At 35.4% G+C, this 17,458-nt stretch overlaps 3 protein-coding genes across 5 annotated transcripts; 2 read left to right on the plus strand and 1 right to left on the minus strand.

Moving 5' to 3' along the window:
• Nucleotides 1–1,303: 1,303 nt before the first annotated feature.
• Nucleotides 1,304–5,009, minus strand: LOC103934024 (vesicle-associated protein 2-2). 3 transcript variants are annotated; one of them, XM_048577122.1, is made up of 10 exons: nt 4,877–5,009; nt 4,409–4,462; nt 4,058–4,128; nt 3,866–3,947; nt 3,349–3,464; nt 3,096–3,275; nt 2,574–2,802; nt 2,230–2,525; nt 1,950–2,027; nt 1,304–1,744 (listed from the first exon to the last, which is right to left on the minus strand). In XM_048577122.1, exons 2-10 carry the CDS (start codon nt 4,455–4,457, stop codon nt 1,628–1,630), a joined length of 1,218 nt encoding a protein of 405 aa, XP_048433079.1. In that variant the 5' UTR covers nt 4,458–4,462; nt 4,877–5,009; the 3' UTR covers nt 1,304–1,627. The 3 variants fall into 3 exon arrangements, with proteins under 3 accessions (XP_048433079.1, XP_009342004.2, XP_048433078.1); XM_009343729.3 differs by having other exon boundaries at nt 2,230–2,802; XM_048577121.1 differs by lacking the exon at nt 4,877–5,009 and having other exon boundaries at nt 2,230–2,802; nt 4,409–4,792.
• Nucleotides 5,010–8,074: 3,065 nt separating this feature from the next.
• Nucleotides 8,075–9,803, plus strand: LOC103934054 (acyl carrier protein 1, chloroplastic-like). Its single transcript, XM_048577123.1, has 4 exons — nt 8,075–8,232; nt 8,632–8,742; nt 9,116–9,238; nt 9,567–9,803. Exons 1-4 carry the CDS (start codon nt 8,161–8,163, stop codon nt 9,693–9,695), a joined length of 435 nt encoding a protein of 144 aa, XP_048433080.1. The 5' UTR covers nt 8,075–8,160; the 3' UTR covers nt 9,696–9,803.
• Nucleotides 9,804–11,901: 2,098 nt separating this feature from the next.
• Nucleotides 11,902–14,558, plus strand: LOC103934027 (putative polyol transporter 1). Its single transcript, XM_009343734.2, has 3 exons — nt 11,902–12,058; nt 12,255–12,601; nt 13,473–14,558. Exons 1-3 carry the CDS (start codon nt 11,902–11,904, stop codon nt 14,556–14,558), a joined length of 1,590 nt encoding a protein of 529 aa, XP_009342009.2.
• Nucleotides 14,559–17,458: the final 2,900 nt, after the last annotated feature.

Here is a 17,458-nt window from a genome sequence, read left to right on the forward strand (position 1 = left end):
TACCAAACAAGTTTTTAAGACTTAAAACTTGAAAATTGTTTTTAAGTTTAAAAAGTTGAATTCAAGTAGAGTACCAAATACGCTCTAATTAAATTAATTTGTAACACTTGACAGTAAATCCACGAATTCATATACCGATAAATTGGTTACCGTTGATTTTTCTCTTGGTTTCATGTCTTTACACAGAGTTTGAATCTTTTGGTTTATTGTAAGATTTAATTCCATATTTTCATATATTGATGGTATATCCACGAATTCATGTATTGATGAATTTTCTCATAAATTCTAGAACTTTTAATTTTGAACTCTTTGAGCAAAGATAAATGTCAAATATTAATTTGATTATTGAGGTATCAATGTCAGATTTTCTCTTTTTCTAACTCATTTTTTTTTATATAAATGATATATGTAGGATCCACATTTAAAATGAAATCGATAAAAATAATTTTTAAGATTTATAATTGATGCATTAATAGGATGCACACAATAAAATAATTAGAAAATTAATTGACAGCACATTTTTTTCATATCGATTGAACCTTTTTCTTACCTTCAAATTTGATTGTGTGACATTTCACTCATCTGGAATAAAAAAGGCACATAGTGCATCTCCAAAGCTTATGTGACACTTTGAATTTTTTTTTTTAAATTTTATTCTCCATCCGATATGTCAAATTTAAACTATAATTTATTACATTATTTACTTTTAATAAGTATTTTTAAAAATATAATAATAATAAAAATAGTAAAAATCATTTATTAATCACTAAAGATTTGAAGTTGCTATCAAAATAAGAAAGAAATAATTCAATAAAATAATAGTTTAAATTTCACATATCAAAAAGTGGACATAAGCCTTTAAATTTAAATTTTATGTTTAAAGTTTGACACATCTCCTTTGGAGATGGTCGTAATTAATATATATTACTATTAGGGACAAATATGGAATAAAAAGGCATAGCATACCAAAAATATACACCACATAATAACCTTACAAGCTAAATAATTTCATGCAAGTATGCACTCTTATTGGACACTACTAATATTACACAATAGGATTTTTGTGTTTAACTGCTTTAACATACACGGATATTATAGTGAAATTAAAATAACTAACAAGCTTTTTAAATCTATACACTATCTTGATGGGATAAGTGTAGTCTCGTGAAGGTTTTCAAAGATGTTACCAAAAAGCAACCCGGAAGGCCAAAAATGTCAAGAACTAAAGAGCTAGGCGAGGTTCAAGCACCTGCACCACCCTCTCTGAAACCCATCCCACCAGATTTGACGGAAGGACTACTCATACAACGCAAAGTTTAAGTTTAAGGACGAAGAAAACTAATATGAGAGTTCATGGACAGAAACTAAACATGGCATAAAGTTCAGAAAACTTTGCTCCCCACGCACCCTAATCTATTTTATTTTTTAATGTTTTAAATTCTTTAAGGGTAAAGGTAGTTCCTTCAAAACACCATGCCTTGAAAACAAGTACATACCTTATCGGAAACAAGAAAATGTGTGTATCTAATGTCTCTACTGTGATTAAATTTGGCTAGACTGTCCCCTATAAACTTCATCTGTACACATCTAACTGGCACCGATGGTTCTAGCTTCATGCACATGTTCTTCAAGGGTGTATACAGTATCCGATAGCAACGCTCATGATCGCCACCATACAAACAAAGAGGAGAGGAAATCCGACTTGGACTACTTTCACATCCACACCTCTTATACCCAGTTGTGCCTGCAATCATTAGTAAGTCTTAATAACTGCAAACACGAGTGTGCGGAGTTAAAGAAATTAGCACAGTAGTATGAAAATTACGACAAACAAACCCAAAATAAAACTTCATAATCGATTCATAACATTTAAGCTCATATCATTGTTCATCGGTAGACAAACAACAAGAGTTGCGAGAATAGAAAACGGAAGGGGCGCAAGAAATTACTAATTGCTGCTGTATATTTCTCGTCTCTTGAATGCTTGAACTCCTCTCCTCTGTTAGCTTTGAAATAGTAACTTCAGCCTGAAAAACGCCAATTAACTCAAAGTTATAAAGAACGGAAAACTTGTAAGATTGCATTTTGAGAACTGTTCGTGTAGTGTATAACCAATAACTAAACTCTTCGCATAATGTAGAGGAACACTGCTAGAGGTCAGTTTCTACAGGCAACGTAACCGCAATAATATCATATGTTTCGAAACAAAATTCTGCTAAAGACCAAAACCTGGCTCAGCTTTAATTCAAGTGCATTTAGCTTTGATTTCATCTCTTGGATATCCTTCACTAACTTCAAATCTTCCACAATCTTTGTTGCATTCAACTCCACATCTTTTTCTAGTTTCAACTCCGTAACGTTTGGCGGTTTCAACTCCACATCCTTTGCTGATTTTAGTTCCACGTCATTTACAGGTTTCAACTCCGCCTCTTTTTCGGGTTTCAACTCGACCTCTTTTTCGGGTTTCAACTCGACCTCTTTTTCGGGTTTCAACTCCACATCCTTTGCTGATTTTAGTTCCACATCTTTTACTGGTTTCAACTCCACATCCTTTGCTGATTTTAGTTCCACATCTTTTACTGGTTTCAACTCAGCCTCTTTTTCTGGTTCCAATGCCTCATATTTTGCTGGCTTCAACTCCACATCTTTTTCTGGTTTCAACTCAAAATCTTTTTCTGGTTTCAATTCAAAGTCTTTTCCTGGTTTCAACTCTACATCCTTTGATGGTTTTGGCTTCTCATGAGTATCCGTTGATGGCTTTCGCATCTCATTAGTAGCCGCAAACTTCACATCCTTAGTAACCTGGTCCAAAATAAGAACCACAAAATGATTTTGCATGGTGTTCTTGAACCACATAACAGTATACCAAGAAATTATTCGGATTTCCTGAAAGTTTTCTACTACGCTGAGTTGTCAGTCATCGTTATGTAAATATGCTGTTTAAGCGATAATGCAAGGCACTTGGAGAAAGTGAGCATGATGGATCAATACATACAGAAAGCAAGCACATGGGAAGGAAGGAAAGGGAGGGGAAGAGGGAGGGGGATAGAGAGGAAGAGAATCAAACATTGCCAAATAAGAATAGATTCTCTAACCTGGTTCAGCGAAGGGAGGATTTCAACTCCACCAAATTGATCTTTTAGAACTGAATGTTCATAGCCGAGCCCCTGCTTCAAGTCTACCTTCATTGGTGACAGCATTGGGGAATTGGGTGGACTAAAGAGGGTTACTCTTAGCTTTTTCTCTTCAATGTACTTGCCACCGTCTTTAGAAAACTGTGAATGTAATATGTAAACAATGAGAAATCAATACAAAATCTCCAGACCAAAATTAACTACCAAGACTTACCATGCTAGCGGTAATATCCTCATCAGTTGTCCGAGAAGAAACAATCGTGCTCTGGATTAAAAACTTATCTTTGCATTCCATATCTACCATACCAGTTTGTGGTGCTTGCATTGTAACTATGTTGACAAAATTTAAATGGTTATAACAAGACCCAGTAAAGAAGAAAACAATTAGAAAGTTAAATGCAATCTAAAACCAAAGAAATGATGTCGTTACATTGTGATTGAATCATGTGCCAAAAAAAATGATGCCTAAAGCATGTAAAAGCAACTGGAAAACCTTATAGTAGCTAAGCTATTCCATCCACGAGGAGACAGCGTATATTAAAAATGTCAATGTGCAATATAGAATATAATGATCTGGTTTTCTCCTGTCATCTTAAACCGAAAATTCAGAAGTGGAACTTAAACGTCAAACTTCATGCTTTTCTACATACTGATGAAGTAATGCTTACATGAACAATCAAACATTAACACATGCTCAAAACGTACCAAACGAGATACATGAAAAAGCATACCCGAAAACTCAGAAGTTGATTTCGGTAAGACAACACCAACATTTGGGCGGACACAGTATTTCTTAGGGGACGTAGTCTTAACCTGCAAATGTCATTGCCAAATTACAATCCAACTAAAATTTGATCAGACTCAGCGAAATACACAAAAGCAGTTTTCACTAATTTGATAAACAAACAAAATGCAATATGCACCTTAAAAGCAACATAGCTGTCGGTCAGGTTGGTAAGCCGAATCGAGCATGAGCTTTGCTTCTTCAATTCAACTACAAAAACAATTTCGCAATCAGTTTACAATTCAAAAGCAATCAGCAAACAAAGCCTAACCTACCTAATACGAATTTGAATCAGTCTGTTCAGTATTCATAGTTTCAAAATCGATGTTCTTTTCGATACAAAAAGAACTAGAAAAAATTCAATAGCATGAAATCAGCTGATCCAGCAACACCAAAACGTAACAAATTTTCAAACAGCGATTATTGTAGCAGTGATCGAATACACACTAAATCACAAAGAAAATGATTAGTCTGCCATCGACGAACTTACACAAGAACTTCAATTCGTTTGGTTGAATCTCCAACAGCTGCGTGTTCATTGTTACTGCATACAAATGTAACAATGTAAATATTTAGAAATTAGAAACACGTATGATGTATCTGTATGCGTATATGATCGTGTATATTAGTGACTGACCGGCTGTTTGGTTGCTGAGAAAATCTCAGAAACAAAAACTTTACTAATCGATTACGAATATGATTGAAATTATCGAATCGTCGGGACCCAGTAGAATAATTTTTATAGAAAAGTTGCGAAAAAGTTTTCGAGCACTAGATCCCAAAACAAAAAGAAGAGAATCGTGATAAAATCTGTCGGGAAAATCAAATTCAATCAACTTCCATTTTCCCGCACTCTGCTTTTTTCTCAGCAACCAAACAGACACAGACCGGATAAAAATCAAAATACAAAATCAATAACGCCGCTTAGAGAGAGAGAGTTGACTCGCTTCTCACTCACTCGGATCGTCAAAACGCGTTCAGTGGAGATGGACTTCGGGAAACGACGACGTTTCGATCAGAGAGAGGGGGGAAGGAGGTTGAGGAAGCGTTTACCGAGGGAGAACCGGAGAGGAATTGGGAAAGGCCGCGTTTGGATGAATAATATAATATAATCGACAGAATAAGGATGGAAAGGTGATTTGATGGAATCGATAAATCCAAGTAGGATCTCAAGTAGTGGATTCTAGAGAGAGAAAGAGAGAGGGGAGAGGGAGGAGAGAGAAGGATGTGTTTGTGTGTTTGGTGGCCTGAAACAGTACAGCGGGAGCTTAATAATATATTGACGGTGAGAAGGAAGTGATGGGCAACTAACACGAAGCAGTATTGCTGCTGGTGGAATTCGTATTCTCACCGGGTCATTTTTGTCAGAATTCTGGAAATTCGTAAATCGTATTTGTTTATTGTATATCGTATCGTCATAAATTATTTTAAATATTTTTATTTAAAATTAAACAAAAATATTTAATAAAAACTAATCGTATGATATACGATGAATGAACATAATTCATGAATATTTGAGATTCTCACCAAAAGATCCTGTTGGGTGCTGGTGTGCGTTAGTTGTACCCGCCGTTTGGATGGTGGGCTACTCCGCCTTGCTTGCTCCACTGGGTTGAGTTATACCGAATCCTGTTTTTTATTATTTACTCCATTGGGTAGGGTTGAAATGAGGCGGGAGCCCAAACAAACAAACAGGCCCAAGGAAAAACATCAGGGCCGAGATTAGGGATGAGCAAAGGTTATGGTGGGTCGGTAACCGCGATTATTTACCCATAACCGTTTACCCGTTGGGTAATTGCCTAAACGGTTATACTCATATCTATAACCGTTTATAAACGGTTAACCATACCTATAATTGCATACCTATTTAACTATAACCGTTTATTTATTTAAACGGTTACCCATAACTGTAACCATGAAATTTAAATGGGCGGGTAACCACGATTACCCATATCTGTGGGTATTTTGCCCATCCCTAGCTAAGACTAGAATGTACAACCTGGCAAGTTGCTTTTTCGCTATTGGCATGTCCAAACTCCAACAAGTCTATTTTTTGGGTCGGTTTAACTCACCGCCTTCAAGTGGTGGTGATACTTATTATCATTTGATGAATTTAAATTTTGATATTTGCGTTTACTCACTAGACAGATCTAGAAATTTAAATACATTCAACGATAATAAATAGGTTGGTAATCATTATCATCACTTAAGGTAGCTGAGCAAACATATTCCATTCTCACTTACTTTGTCATTTTAAGTTTTAACCATCTCATTTCTTTTAATACAATGTGCACTTCACTAGCCGTTAAAACTAAAAATTTAGTTTCTTTTTGGTAGACAAATTATCATTTTAGTATAATTTAGTTAAAAGTAATTAAATTTTAATTTTAAGTGCTAGCAGAATACATGTGACATGAGAAATAATGAGAAAATTGAAATAAAAAGATAAGAGAGAAGGTTGGTAACACTCTCCTTCAAACTTTACGCACAATCAAGTCGAATTAAACCAAATAAATACTAATTGATTAAATGGAAGACCACCATTAATTGGGGTTTCGTATGAAATCAGCCAACAAAGTTGGGATGTGAGAAGGTTCAAGATCCATAGCACCAAGATCAAAATTACCATACGCCCGAAGAGACTCGGCATCTTTTCTTAAGATGGTTTGCTTTTTCCAAATAATTTGGTCATGCAAAGAGTAGACCAAGAAGAATTTGTTGCACCTTGAATTATCCCATCCGAATTTCATGCTCATTCAAAGTTAACCAAATTAAAAATTCAAAGCTCATACTTTTCTATATATATATATTTTATTTATAATAATTCAAAATTTACATAGTTTTTTTGAAGATTTATTCAAAGAGAATTCAAATTTAAATAATTACATTTTTTTAACGAGTGATATATATATCTTTGGCGATAATCGAACCTAAGATATTTCACTTACAAGTGAAGAGAAATACCACTAAACTGTAGTACTAGGTGACAAATGTTTCTACTTTTAAATCATTAGTTCGAAAAGAAACTATGTATTTTAGAGTTTATTTGAGACCGCTCATGTGGAAGCATATTTGTTCACAAGTGCTTAAATAGTTAAATTTAAAAACAACTCAAGTGTTTACTAAAAAAATATTTGAAAGTGCTTCAAAAAGAAACACCTAAAATGTGCTTCTACAACTCATAATTAATATTGACCATTAAAAAAAAAAATAGTTCGAAGCACTTTAGGGTTGGTTTGGTATTGCTGTGCTTTGAAAAAAAGCTGATTTTGCTGTGCTATGAGAATAAGCGGATGTGAAATAAAGCAGCAGAGTGTTTGGTAAACTTTTTTGTAAAAGTGTTTTTGAAAAAAAAAAAAACAGTATTATAGTGTTTGGTAAACTTTTATGTAAAATAGATGTGAAAAAAAGCCGATTTTTCAAAGCTAGGTTTTGCAGCTTCTTGTTTTTGGCTTTTTTTCACCCAAAACTGTGAAAAAAAGCTGAAGTTGAATGTTTACCAAACACAAAAACAACTCCCAGCTTTTTTTGATACCAGTTTTTTTCAGAATCACCTCAGTACCAAACCAGGTCTTAGATTGTTGAAAAATGCTTTTTGCCATTTCAAAAAACGTCACAAACAACAGGGAAAGTTTTTAAGTCATAAGTTGAAATTCTGGAAAAGAAATCAGAAATGAGAAATGCTAGCGGTATTCTTTTAAAAGTGAAATTCTGTCACCTTATGATTTTGACACAAAAATTAACGTTAAATTATAAATAAACTGAAAAGTCATAAAAATTCCTACTTTTTAAAGAGGGGAACTTTAACAAAAAATTCCTGGTAACTGTTTATTTTAACGAAAAACCATATTTTTACACTAAAAAATCAATCCTGATACTATTCATTTTACTCTTTATTTTATTTTTATTGTTAATATTCAAAATTTTCAACCATTTTTCATTAATTTTATTTTAAAGAGTTCTTCGACATTTCACGTCGTAAATTCAAGAAAACAGCCAACTTTTTCAGGCCCATTAAGTCGAAAGCATTGTACCGTCCGTCCATGATGAGTCAGTGACCATTTCAGCAGTCACTCTCTCCTGCCTTCTGTCACATACACGTGTCAGTCACAGAATCCTTCTCCCTGTTCCATAAATACCCACCTGCAAACGACCCTCTCTTTCTCACACTACTCCTCTCCTTGGTCTCGCCGTCTCAGTCTCTCCCTCTCCTTCTAATTCGGTCTCGCCGTAGCTCCACCAATGGCCGCCGTCACCGGAGCTTCTTCGATCTCCCTCATCCGCTCCTCCCCCCAGCAGTTCCACCAAAATCTCGTAAACCCATTTCTTTAATTACACTGTAATTTACAATTTTGATCATATTTATTTTTTACAGTTTTCTTTATATGCTTTTACGAACCGAGCGCAATATCGTTCTAAGAATCATATAGCCGATCTCGCTTAATACGAAAAAGCTTTGTTGTTGTTGTACTTTACATGCTTTTAGTTTTAGTTTTTAATTGCAGTGAAAGTTAATTATGTTGGTATTGTTTTTCTCGATTATATAGCTTTATTGGGTTGGTGTTGGAATTCTGTGATTTTACATATATAATGCTACATTTGAAATTGTACCCAATTGCCCATGTTTTCATGGGTATTGAAAAAATGCATGAACAATTCGCATTTTACTGAATTTTTTATTTGAATTTTATTGAACAATTCATCTTTGAACAGGCATTATCCAGGGCTAACGGTTTGAGATCAGTTTCACTTGCTGGCTATGGAAGAAGTTCCCTCTCTTTCGGGCTGCAACAACGTTCGGCCCGGCTTCGCGTTTCCTGCGCTGTATGTGTTTGTTTGAAGTGCTCTTGTTGTTTGTTATGATTTTTACAGTTTGAATTTTGCATTCACAATATCCTGGGGTTTCATTGGAAGTGTCGAAAGTTTCAGTCTTAAAGGTTTAGATTGGATGCACGATCAATCCGAGCTTTATACTTACGATGTAACAGTTTAAAGCTCGGATTGATGTGAATTGTGAACACTATTTTGTAGGCATGTAGCTGTAGGGATAAGTGTTTTTATGTCCGGAATGGAAAAGCCTGCCATTGTTAGAGTGTTTCTTGAGTTTACCCGAATTAAGTCAAATGGAGTAAAAATTAAAACTTTGATAGTTATCTGGTAGTTGTGAGCTGTAGTAATGTTAATTGTCCTTCATCAGGCAAAGCCGGATACGGTGGAAAAGGTGTCTAAGATAGTAAAGAAGCAACTTGCATTGCCAGATGACTCTGCAGTTACCGGCGAGTCAAAGTTTTCCGAACTTGGAGCTGATTCTCTAGATACGGTACATTCAACATTCATTAACATGCTACTCCGGTTTCTTTATATTTTTTCCATCCGTATTCGCAGGGAGTTCTTCTAACCAGAAAAAATATACTACATTTCACAGTAGTTACGACTATTGCAGTACTAGTGAAGAATAAGGAGACATATTGGTTATTTTGTGTGCAATCTTTCAAAATTCACTTTACTTTTAACAGTGTTCGTTGCAGTTAAAATCTTCAGACGTAGAAATCATTTTGGTTTCTCTACCGTAGTTACAGTTTCGGTATTTAAACTTCATTGTTATTTGTTGTAGTTTGAATGTGTTCTAATGTGAAGCTGCACTCCAGGTTGAGATTGTGATGGGACTTGAGGAGGAATTCGGCATCAGTGTGGAAGAGGAAAGCGCTCAGACCATTGCAACTGTGCAGGATGCCGCAGATGTTATTGAGAAGCTCATTGAGAAAAATAAGGCGTAGAAGCGATGGAAACGAGTCGAGAAGCATTTTCATTTCCTAGCCTGCTTTAGAGATAAGTACTTGGTAGACTGGTTATGTACTGGGTTGTTTTGTGTTAAATCCGAACCTCGTAGTTCCGTGGTTTTACTATAAATTTAGGAATTTTCGAGTTTCTGTTGAGTTTTCGATACTCTCGTTTCTTTTCACCGGTGGAGTTCTGATCAAATGGAGAATAACCGTACAATGTTCGCCAGACCATGCTGTTGCGTAACGATTATGGATGGTTTGGAACACTTTCCGAGCAGCTTATTTTTTGAAATTTCAGAAACTTGTGCAAGACCATACTGTTGCAAATCTGAAACAAGTGAACTTAAAAGCTTTTTATCATCGTTGAACGAGTATTTTGAGAATTGTTATGTGTAGTGAATAGACACAAATCCTATTGCCGTGTCATCGGTAGCAACACAAATTTTGGGTTACAAAGTTAAATCAAATCAAATCAGCAAATCAAATTAACAAAAATTCATTGAGAATTAAAATTTAGGCAAAACAAAAACCCAAAATTGAGCACATTACACTATCACAAACAAAAAATTGATATAGCAAACAAAAAGTCAATACCTTTGAGAATTTGGGGTTCGACTCGGAGAGCACGGAAATGGAAGAGAGAGAGAGAGAGAGAGAGAGAGAGAGAGAGAGAGAGAGTCTCAGTCTCAGGGCAATTTCCGCCTGAAATGCTGAAATTCTCATCCACGAGGTTCGGCTAAGCCATACAATGGGCAATCTAATTTGATATTGAATTAGCCATCCACGAGGTTCGAATCTAAACCTCTCACATTCAAGTAAAGAGAAATACTACCAGACCGTAATATTGAGTGACGGTGCTTATTTTCTATTGGTTTGCAACCAAAGTACCAAAGCGATCCAATGGAAATAACTAGCTAGAAAGTAACCAAATTTATAAGAGGCATATACTGTGATACTGAGTTGTGTTGTGTGCTGGTGATCAACGAATCTCACTGAGGAGTTAATTTAGTTCTAATTTTTATTGACAACCAATTATAAATTATACGGTTAACAGTAATTTTTATTATCGATCAACCAATTTTTGTTGCTTTGCCTTTTTTTCACCTTCTTTTTTTGGGTTAATTTTGCAGCTAGTAGTAAAAGTAAAGTGTGGATAACAACAATTTTCGGGAATTGCAGATAGTATATATTTAGCAAAATGTATATATACGAAGAACTTTTGAAATTGTACGTACAATTTTCTTTATATTATAAATAAAACAAATTTATTAATTATTTTTACAATTTAATTATAAAAAAAAATTGTAATTAACTTTTTCATAAATTATTGTTACAATTTAATTTAAAAAAAAAATTAATTGTTGTTTTAATTTAAAAAATGTTTTCACAACCCAAAAGAAAAAAAAATATGTATATTAAACTTTACACAACAAAACCTTTTGTTGTGTAACAGTAAATGCCACAACCATATTCGTCGCGTAACAGTAATACGCATACGATAAATTTGTGACAATTAAATAATGTTAAAATTACTCCAATTTGTTGCATGAATGTTTACTAAACAAAACGTTTCGTCGCGCAATGCCTTACTAACGCAGCATTTTCGTCCCCATTAGGACAATATGACAACATACTTTTGCCTCGTTGTATTTCACACGACAAATTAAGCTCTTTGTTCTGTTACATTTAATGCGACAAATCATTTTTTTCAACGCACAATCATTTGTTGCGCGACAAATTTCATTATTTTGTCTCACAATTTTTTTTTCATGACCTTTGTGCAACGAACTAGTTATTTCCTAAGGGCAAGGTTTTGTAGGGCAACCCCAATTTTCTGGTGGCGGGTGAGCTTGTAACATATATGGAACAATATCACACAGTTTTTGCGCATATATAGTTGCATGCCTGAAATAACACTAAATATGGAACCATATTTCAGTTTTTTTATTTTGTTGCTTTGGTATATAAGAACTAATTAACTAAATTGTGTTCTAGAATTAAGATAATTCAAATTTCTTCGTTGATTGATGACAGTATTGGATGACGATGTTTGTTTCCATGAACAACAACATTTCAAACAAATGGATATAATTTGTATAAATGGTACTTGATTAATAGCTCATTCCTCATATCTAATTCTCTCTCTCTCTCTCTCTCTCTCTTTATCTATCTATCAATTCATTTATCTAGCTCTATAGATATGGAGATGGCTGACCAGAGAGCAGAAAATAACGTCGTCTCCGGCCAACCCCAGAATAGTATTGCTGACTTTGATCCCCCAAAGAAACCCAAGACAAAGAAGTTTGCTGTTGCCTGTGCCGTTTTGGCTTCAATGACGTCTATCTTACTGGGTTATGGTAATTGTTCCTTAAAACTCATGGATATTGTTAGTGGTTGTGGTTCTCTAATGATACCCTCATTCTCCAGTCTTGTTCTTATTTGATTAAAAATATTAGCTTACTATTGCAATGTGCCATTCTCCGTTCCTACTCTTTTTGTTTTGGAAGAAACTTCTCCACCTACGACGCATGCTTATTTCAAATTTATTTACAGATATTGGTGTAATGAGTGGAGCGTCTCTCTTCATCAAAGAAAACCTCAATATCAGCGATGTTCAAGTTGAAGTTCTTAACGGTACCTTGAATATATACTCTCTCATTGGCTCCGCCTTGGCCGGTAAAACCTCTGACTGGATTGGACGCCGGTACACCATAGTACTTGCCGGAACAATCTTCTTTATTGGAGCTCTCCTCATGGGTTTTGCCCCGAACTACGCCTTCCTCATGTTTGGTAGATTCATTGCCGGAGTTGGAGTTGGCTATGCTCTTATGATAGCTCCTGTCTACACCGCCGAGATCTCTCCGGCCTCGTTTCGTGGCTTCCTCACATCTTTCCCTGAGGTTTTTTTCAGTACCACATTATATTATCATATAATATACTAACTATTTTTGTTATTAGCCAGGGTGATATGTTTACGTAAATATAAGCCTCTAAGTATTTGAAAAAAGTTATGCTTGCGAGACCATATAGTTATATCACATTTCTATATCATCTCATGTAACACGTGGTGCATACAATGAACATTCAATAAGATAAATTCATTAATTGATGTGGCATTTAAACCATCACTTGCCATGTCCGAAGGTATAAAAATATGGTAAAAAAATGTGATATTCTAACAATTTCCTCGTAAAAAGTAGGGGATTCCTATTCACACACCTCTTTTTACCTCCCACACACAATTGTTAATTTTTGTCCACTGGTTTTCTTCAATTCATTCGATCCGATGACCAAAAATTGAAAGATTGTGTGAGATGGTAAAAAAGAGCGTGTGAATAGCACCACCCAAAAAATAATGCTAAGGACACCAGATATTTATAGCACATTAGTGTATCATCTCATGTGGCAAGTAATGTATGCAACCAACGTTCAATGAGATAAATTCATTAATTAATGTGACATGTACACATCACTTGCCACATTAGATAGTGCACAAATGCCATATAAAAATGTGCTCACCCTAGAATTTTCCTAAAATATCTACTGGGTGGCGCTATCCACACCATGTTTTACTTTCCATACACCTTCTGAATTTCCGACCATAAGATCAAATGAACTAAAGAATATCAAAAGACGGAAATTAACAAGAGATGTGTGAAAAATACTAATGGATGTGTAGATAGAACCACCCTATTTATTGTTTCGTAAACCTCTCAAATGCATGCACGTGGAGTTTATATTAATAGAATTGATCATTTTGAAAATATGTAGGTGTTTGTTAACGTTGGTATATTACTGGGGTACGTATCCAACTTTGCCTTAGCCAAGCTCCCAATCCACTTGAACTGGAGGATCATGCTCGGCATCGGCGCAATTCCCTCAGTTTTTCTAGCCCTCGGCGTTTTAGCCATGCCCGAGTCACCACGCTGGCTCGTCATGCAAGGGAGACTCGGAGACGCCAAGCGAGTACTAAATAGAACATCATCTTCTGAAGAGGAATCGCAGCTCAGACTAGACGAGATTAAAGAAGCTGCAGGAATCCCCAAAGACTCAAAGGATGAGGTCGTTCAGGTTTCTAAACGCAGCCAAGGTGAAGGTATATGGAAGGAATTGCTCATTCGCCCTACGCCGGCCGTTCGCCACATTTTAATAGCAGCCCTTGGTATCCACTTCTTCCAACAAGTGTCGGGTACAGACTCTGTGGTTTTGTACAGCCCCAGGATCTTCGAGAAAGCGGGAATCACTTCTTACAATGACAAGCTACTTGCAACCGTGGCTGTTGGATTTGTCAAGACCATTGCAATCTTGGTGGCAACATTTCAAGTTGATCGGTTCGGACGTCGTGCTTTGCTTTTAAGCAGCGTGGGTGGAATGGTAGTTTCTTTTACGCTACTCGGTGTGGGTCTTACGGTCGTTGATCAATCCCACAGCAAGGTCCCATGGGCCGTCGGGTTGTGCATCGCCATGGTACTATTCATAGTCGCTTTTTTCTCCATTGGGTTGGGACCCATCACGTGGGTCTACAGCTCTGAGATCTTTCCGTTGCAGTTGCGCGCACAAGGGTGCAGTATGGGGGTGGCCGTAAACAGGTTGACGAGCGGGGTCATCTCCATGACTTTTATTTCATTGTATAAGGCCATCACGATTGGTGGGGCCTTCTTTCTTTACGCGGGAATTGCTGCGCTTAGTTGGGTCTTCTTTTATACGTTGTATCCAGAAACGCAGGGTCGATCCCTTGAAGATATGGAGGTCTTGTTTGGTAAATACCACAAGTGGAGAGAAGCCAATGCCATGCTTAACAAGACTAAGCAAGCTGATCATGGTTTTGGTGACGTCAACAAGGCTCAAATCCATTAGGAATAGAAGGGCAATGCTCAATCAATGTTTAATGCACTTTATGACGATGATCAATTCCTTTGTCTCATATATTTCAGTTATATGCAACTGTACTTACATTTATAAGAATAATTTTCATTAAAACCCAAAAACTTGTTTGGTACGTAGTGAAGTTGAAAATTTTGAAAACTTTTGGTTTTCATCTTTAGTGAAACATAGATCTCAAGCAATCGCTCCAACCATTATATTAAATTCTGAACTTTTAAGAAGAATAATGCCAAGGAACCAAATTTTCAAACCAAATTTTGTAAGCCAAATGATACGATTGTTTATGGTTGGATTATTACTTAAGTGTTGATTAACATGCTTAACTCTTATTGATGATACATCATTTGGTTTGCAAAATTTGGTTTAAAAGTTTGCTACCTAGCATTATCCTTCTTAAAAAATCACTAGACACATCACATGAAAACCCCAGTCTACCTAGACATCCATTGACTTACCTGTAAACCCTCACCCTCGCTTATCGACTCGCCCTTTATTGTTCTCTCTGATCCTAGCGTCCTTTCTAACATTTTCTAGTGGACACAAAATTTGTTGGAGAACAATTCAGAAATAAACAAAAATAACATAAATAAACAAAACTTGAAATTCTAATATTTATTAACCAAAAATACTTGTCGTGCAGAATGAAATTACAGAATAAATACATAAATTAATATAAGAATAACATTGGTACTAACTTGATTATAGAAGGTAGAGGCAAGCGTAAAAGCTATGTCATTCGAACAGTATTTCCGTCTCACTCTTGTGCTTGTGGCTCTACAACGTCTGCTCGACCAGAATTCAACTACCTAATTCTACAACCTGCACTGGATTCTAGAATTCTAGCGAATTTGCTTTGTGTGCTTACTCTCTGGAATTTTCGTACGGAAGAAAAAGAGGAAGAAATGATGATCTCACTTGGATACTGTGATTACAAATATATAGGTTGTTTCACACCCTTTCAAATACCTGTTCAACGTATTTGAAAGTACACAACTCTTTTTATGAAATGAGTTGTGTCTTTTAATCAAAACATTTTTAATTAATAAATTAATTATACAAGCCTAATCCACACAACCATAAGGCCTAAGCCTTCAATCCATTTCCAAATGATCAATGTTCTAATTACTAGACTAAAGCACTAAATCTATATAAAGGGCAATGAACCTTTAGTGTTTCCCGATGTGGGACACCAAAAGTCTCAAAACCCTTACAAAATCTTCATCATCAAGATCAATCGAGCGCACAAGTTCTGTGCTCACTTTCACCTTTTGGGAAGGTTCAGAGTCTCAGACATCTTATTTTCTTTGTTAAGTAACAAGACGTTCTATCAATATGTTTGGTAGATGTGCTTAATATATAATTGTTTGTTCTTGTTAGAACATTTAGTTAATTTAGAATCTTCTTCGTAATTGCAAGAAGGTAAATTTTTATAGTAATTATTTTAGGAATTCGTCTCATATGGGTTTTGTCAAACCCTATATATAAATATATTATACACATTGTATCAGACAAATCAGGGAATCATATTTCTATATGGTATCATAGCAGGTTGCTCTATGTATAAAACTCGACGGCCACACGTGCTCTACGTCACCTTATTTGTATTAGAGTAAGGCCAGAGAGACTAAATTTATGGACACAATTTTGAAAACTAAAGGACATGAAAGTTGATGATTGGTTTATTACTTACTCGTTGATAAACGTGCTTATTCTTATTGGTGACACATCATTTAGTTTATAAATTTAGTCTCCAAATTTGGTCTTCCTAGCATTACCCTGTGTGTTGTCCACGTGTTAGGCATGAAAATTCAGTGACACACTCTGATCCCAATAACACAAGTTACGAGACCGCAATATGCTGGCCGCCACTAAATTGATCACATGAACCCATCATGAGATAACGTCACAAGCCGACTTAGTGATGAAAGCCATCGTAAGATAATTATGATGTGAATGAATTTGAACCAAACTGTTCTTTATTAATAATCAAAACAGTCTAGTAAGAAAACCTCATCAACCTCCTCACTTGGGGACACATGTTCGAGGATGTAATCTCATCCTTATCGTATTACACCAAAGCTGATAGTAGCCTCACACAACAGTTAACACAAAATAATGTAGTGTCATATATAATCAAGAGTACAATCATGCAATTATTAAACTCATTGTCAAGCCTACTCTTCACTTCCTGGATTATCTTTGTTCTCACTATGTCCTGAGAGGTCGACAAAATAAAGTGTGAGTGGATCAAGTTTATCTAGTTAAAATCATTTGAATATAATAACCCTCGTTTTGAAATCATATATATAGTAAAAAACTATAAGTAATCAAGTTTATATCACTTCGCTTGTCATATCAAAGAATGTAAATTCCATTCACATTATCAAAGTAATTCAAGTGTATAGCAAGTAGTTGAAGTGGCATTTACCTAATTGATGATTAGTGTCTATTAACGAATTTAGATTTTACTGGAAATATCAATAACTGCATTAAACCTACGGTCGTAGCTAGCTATACAATATGTATGATGACCATTTGTTGAAAATGAATCACCAATAGTCTTAAGATATCATTCAAGTTTAACTAGATTTAAGTCTCCTCAAAGACTACTCAAGAACATAATATAATATAATATAATATAATATATAATATTGTAATATACATCAAATGGTAAGTAGAGCGTCCTTCCTCGTTAGGCTCCTTGCATGATTCCTTTTTAATAGCTACTAAATTAATTAATCATACATTCGAAGAAAAAATTAATCAACAAATAAAAATAAACTAATCTTCAATCAATTGGGAGAGGAAGAGATGGAGGAGAGTGTAGGGTGTTTGTGTATAAGAGAGAGAGAGATGCAAGGAGAAACAGCAGC

Source organism: the organism of the source record quoted next, unplaced genomic scaffold (assembly GCF_019419815.1).
Source record: "Pyrus x bretschneideri cultivar Hongxiangsu unplaced genomic scaffold, Pyrus_bretschneideri_v1 Contig11, whole genome shotgun sequence".
Taxonomy (NCBI): domain Eukaryota; kingdom Viridiplantae; phylum Streptophyta; class Magnoliopsida; order Rosales; family Rosaceae; genus Pyrus; species Pyrus x bretschneideri.

Bases quoted from the DNA above. Each gene is read 5' to 3' on its own strand.
- LOC103934024 (XM_009343729.3), bottom strand. From the start codon at position 4,457: ATGAACACGCAGCTGTTGGAGATTCAACCAAACGAATTGAAGTTCTTG. The intron at 3,948-4,057 runs GTGCATATTGCA...TGACATTTGCAG, and splicing joins ACAGCTATGTTGCTTTTAAG to GTTAAGACTACGTCCCCTAA. The intron at 3,276-3,348 runs GTAAGTCTTGGT...TTACATTCACAG, and splicing joins AGGATATTACCGCTAGCATG to TTTTCTAAAGACGGTGGCAA.
- LOC103934054 (XM_048577123.1), top strand. From the start codon at position 8,161: ATGGCCGCCGTCACCGGAGCTTCTTCGATCTCCCTCATCCGCTCCTCC. The intron at 8,743-9,115 runs GTATGTGTTTGT...GTCCTTCATCAG, and splicing joins GGCTTCGCGTTTCCTGCGCT to GCAAAGCCGGATACGGTGGA. The intron at 9,239-9,566 runs GTACATTCAACA...GCTGCACTCCAG, and splicing joins GAGCTGATTCTCTAGATACG to GTTGAGATTGTGATGGGACT.
- LOC103934027 (XM_009343734.2), top strand. From the start codon at position 11,902: ATGGAGATGGCTGACCAGAGAGCAGAAAATAACGTCGTCTCCGGCCAA. The intron at 12,059-12,254 runs GTAATTGTTCCT...ATTTATTTACAG, and splicing joins GTCTATCTTACTGGGTTATG to ATATTGGTGTAATGAGTGGA. The intron at 12,602-13,472 runs GTTTTTTTCAGT...GAAAATATGTAG, and splicing joins TCCTCACATCTTTCCCTGAG to GTGTTTGTTAACGTTGGTAT.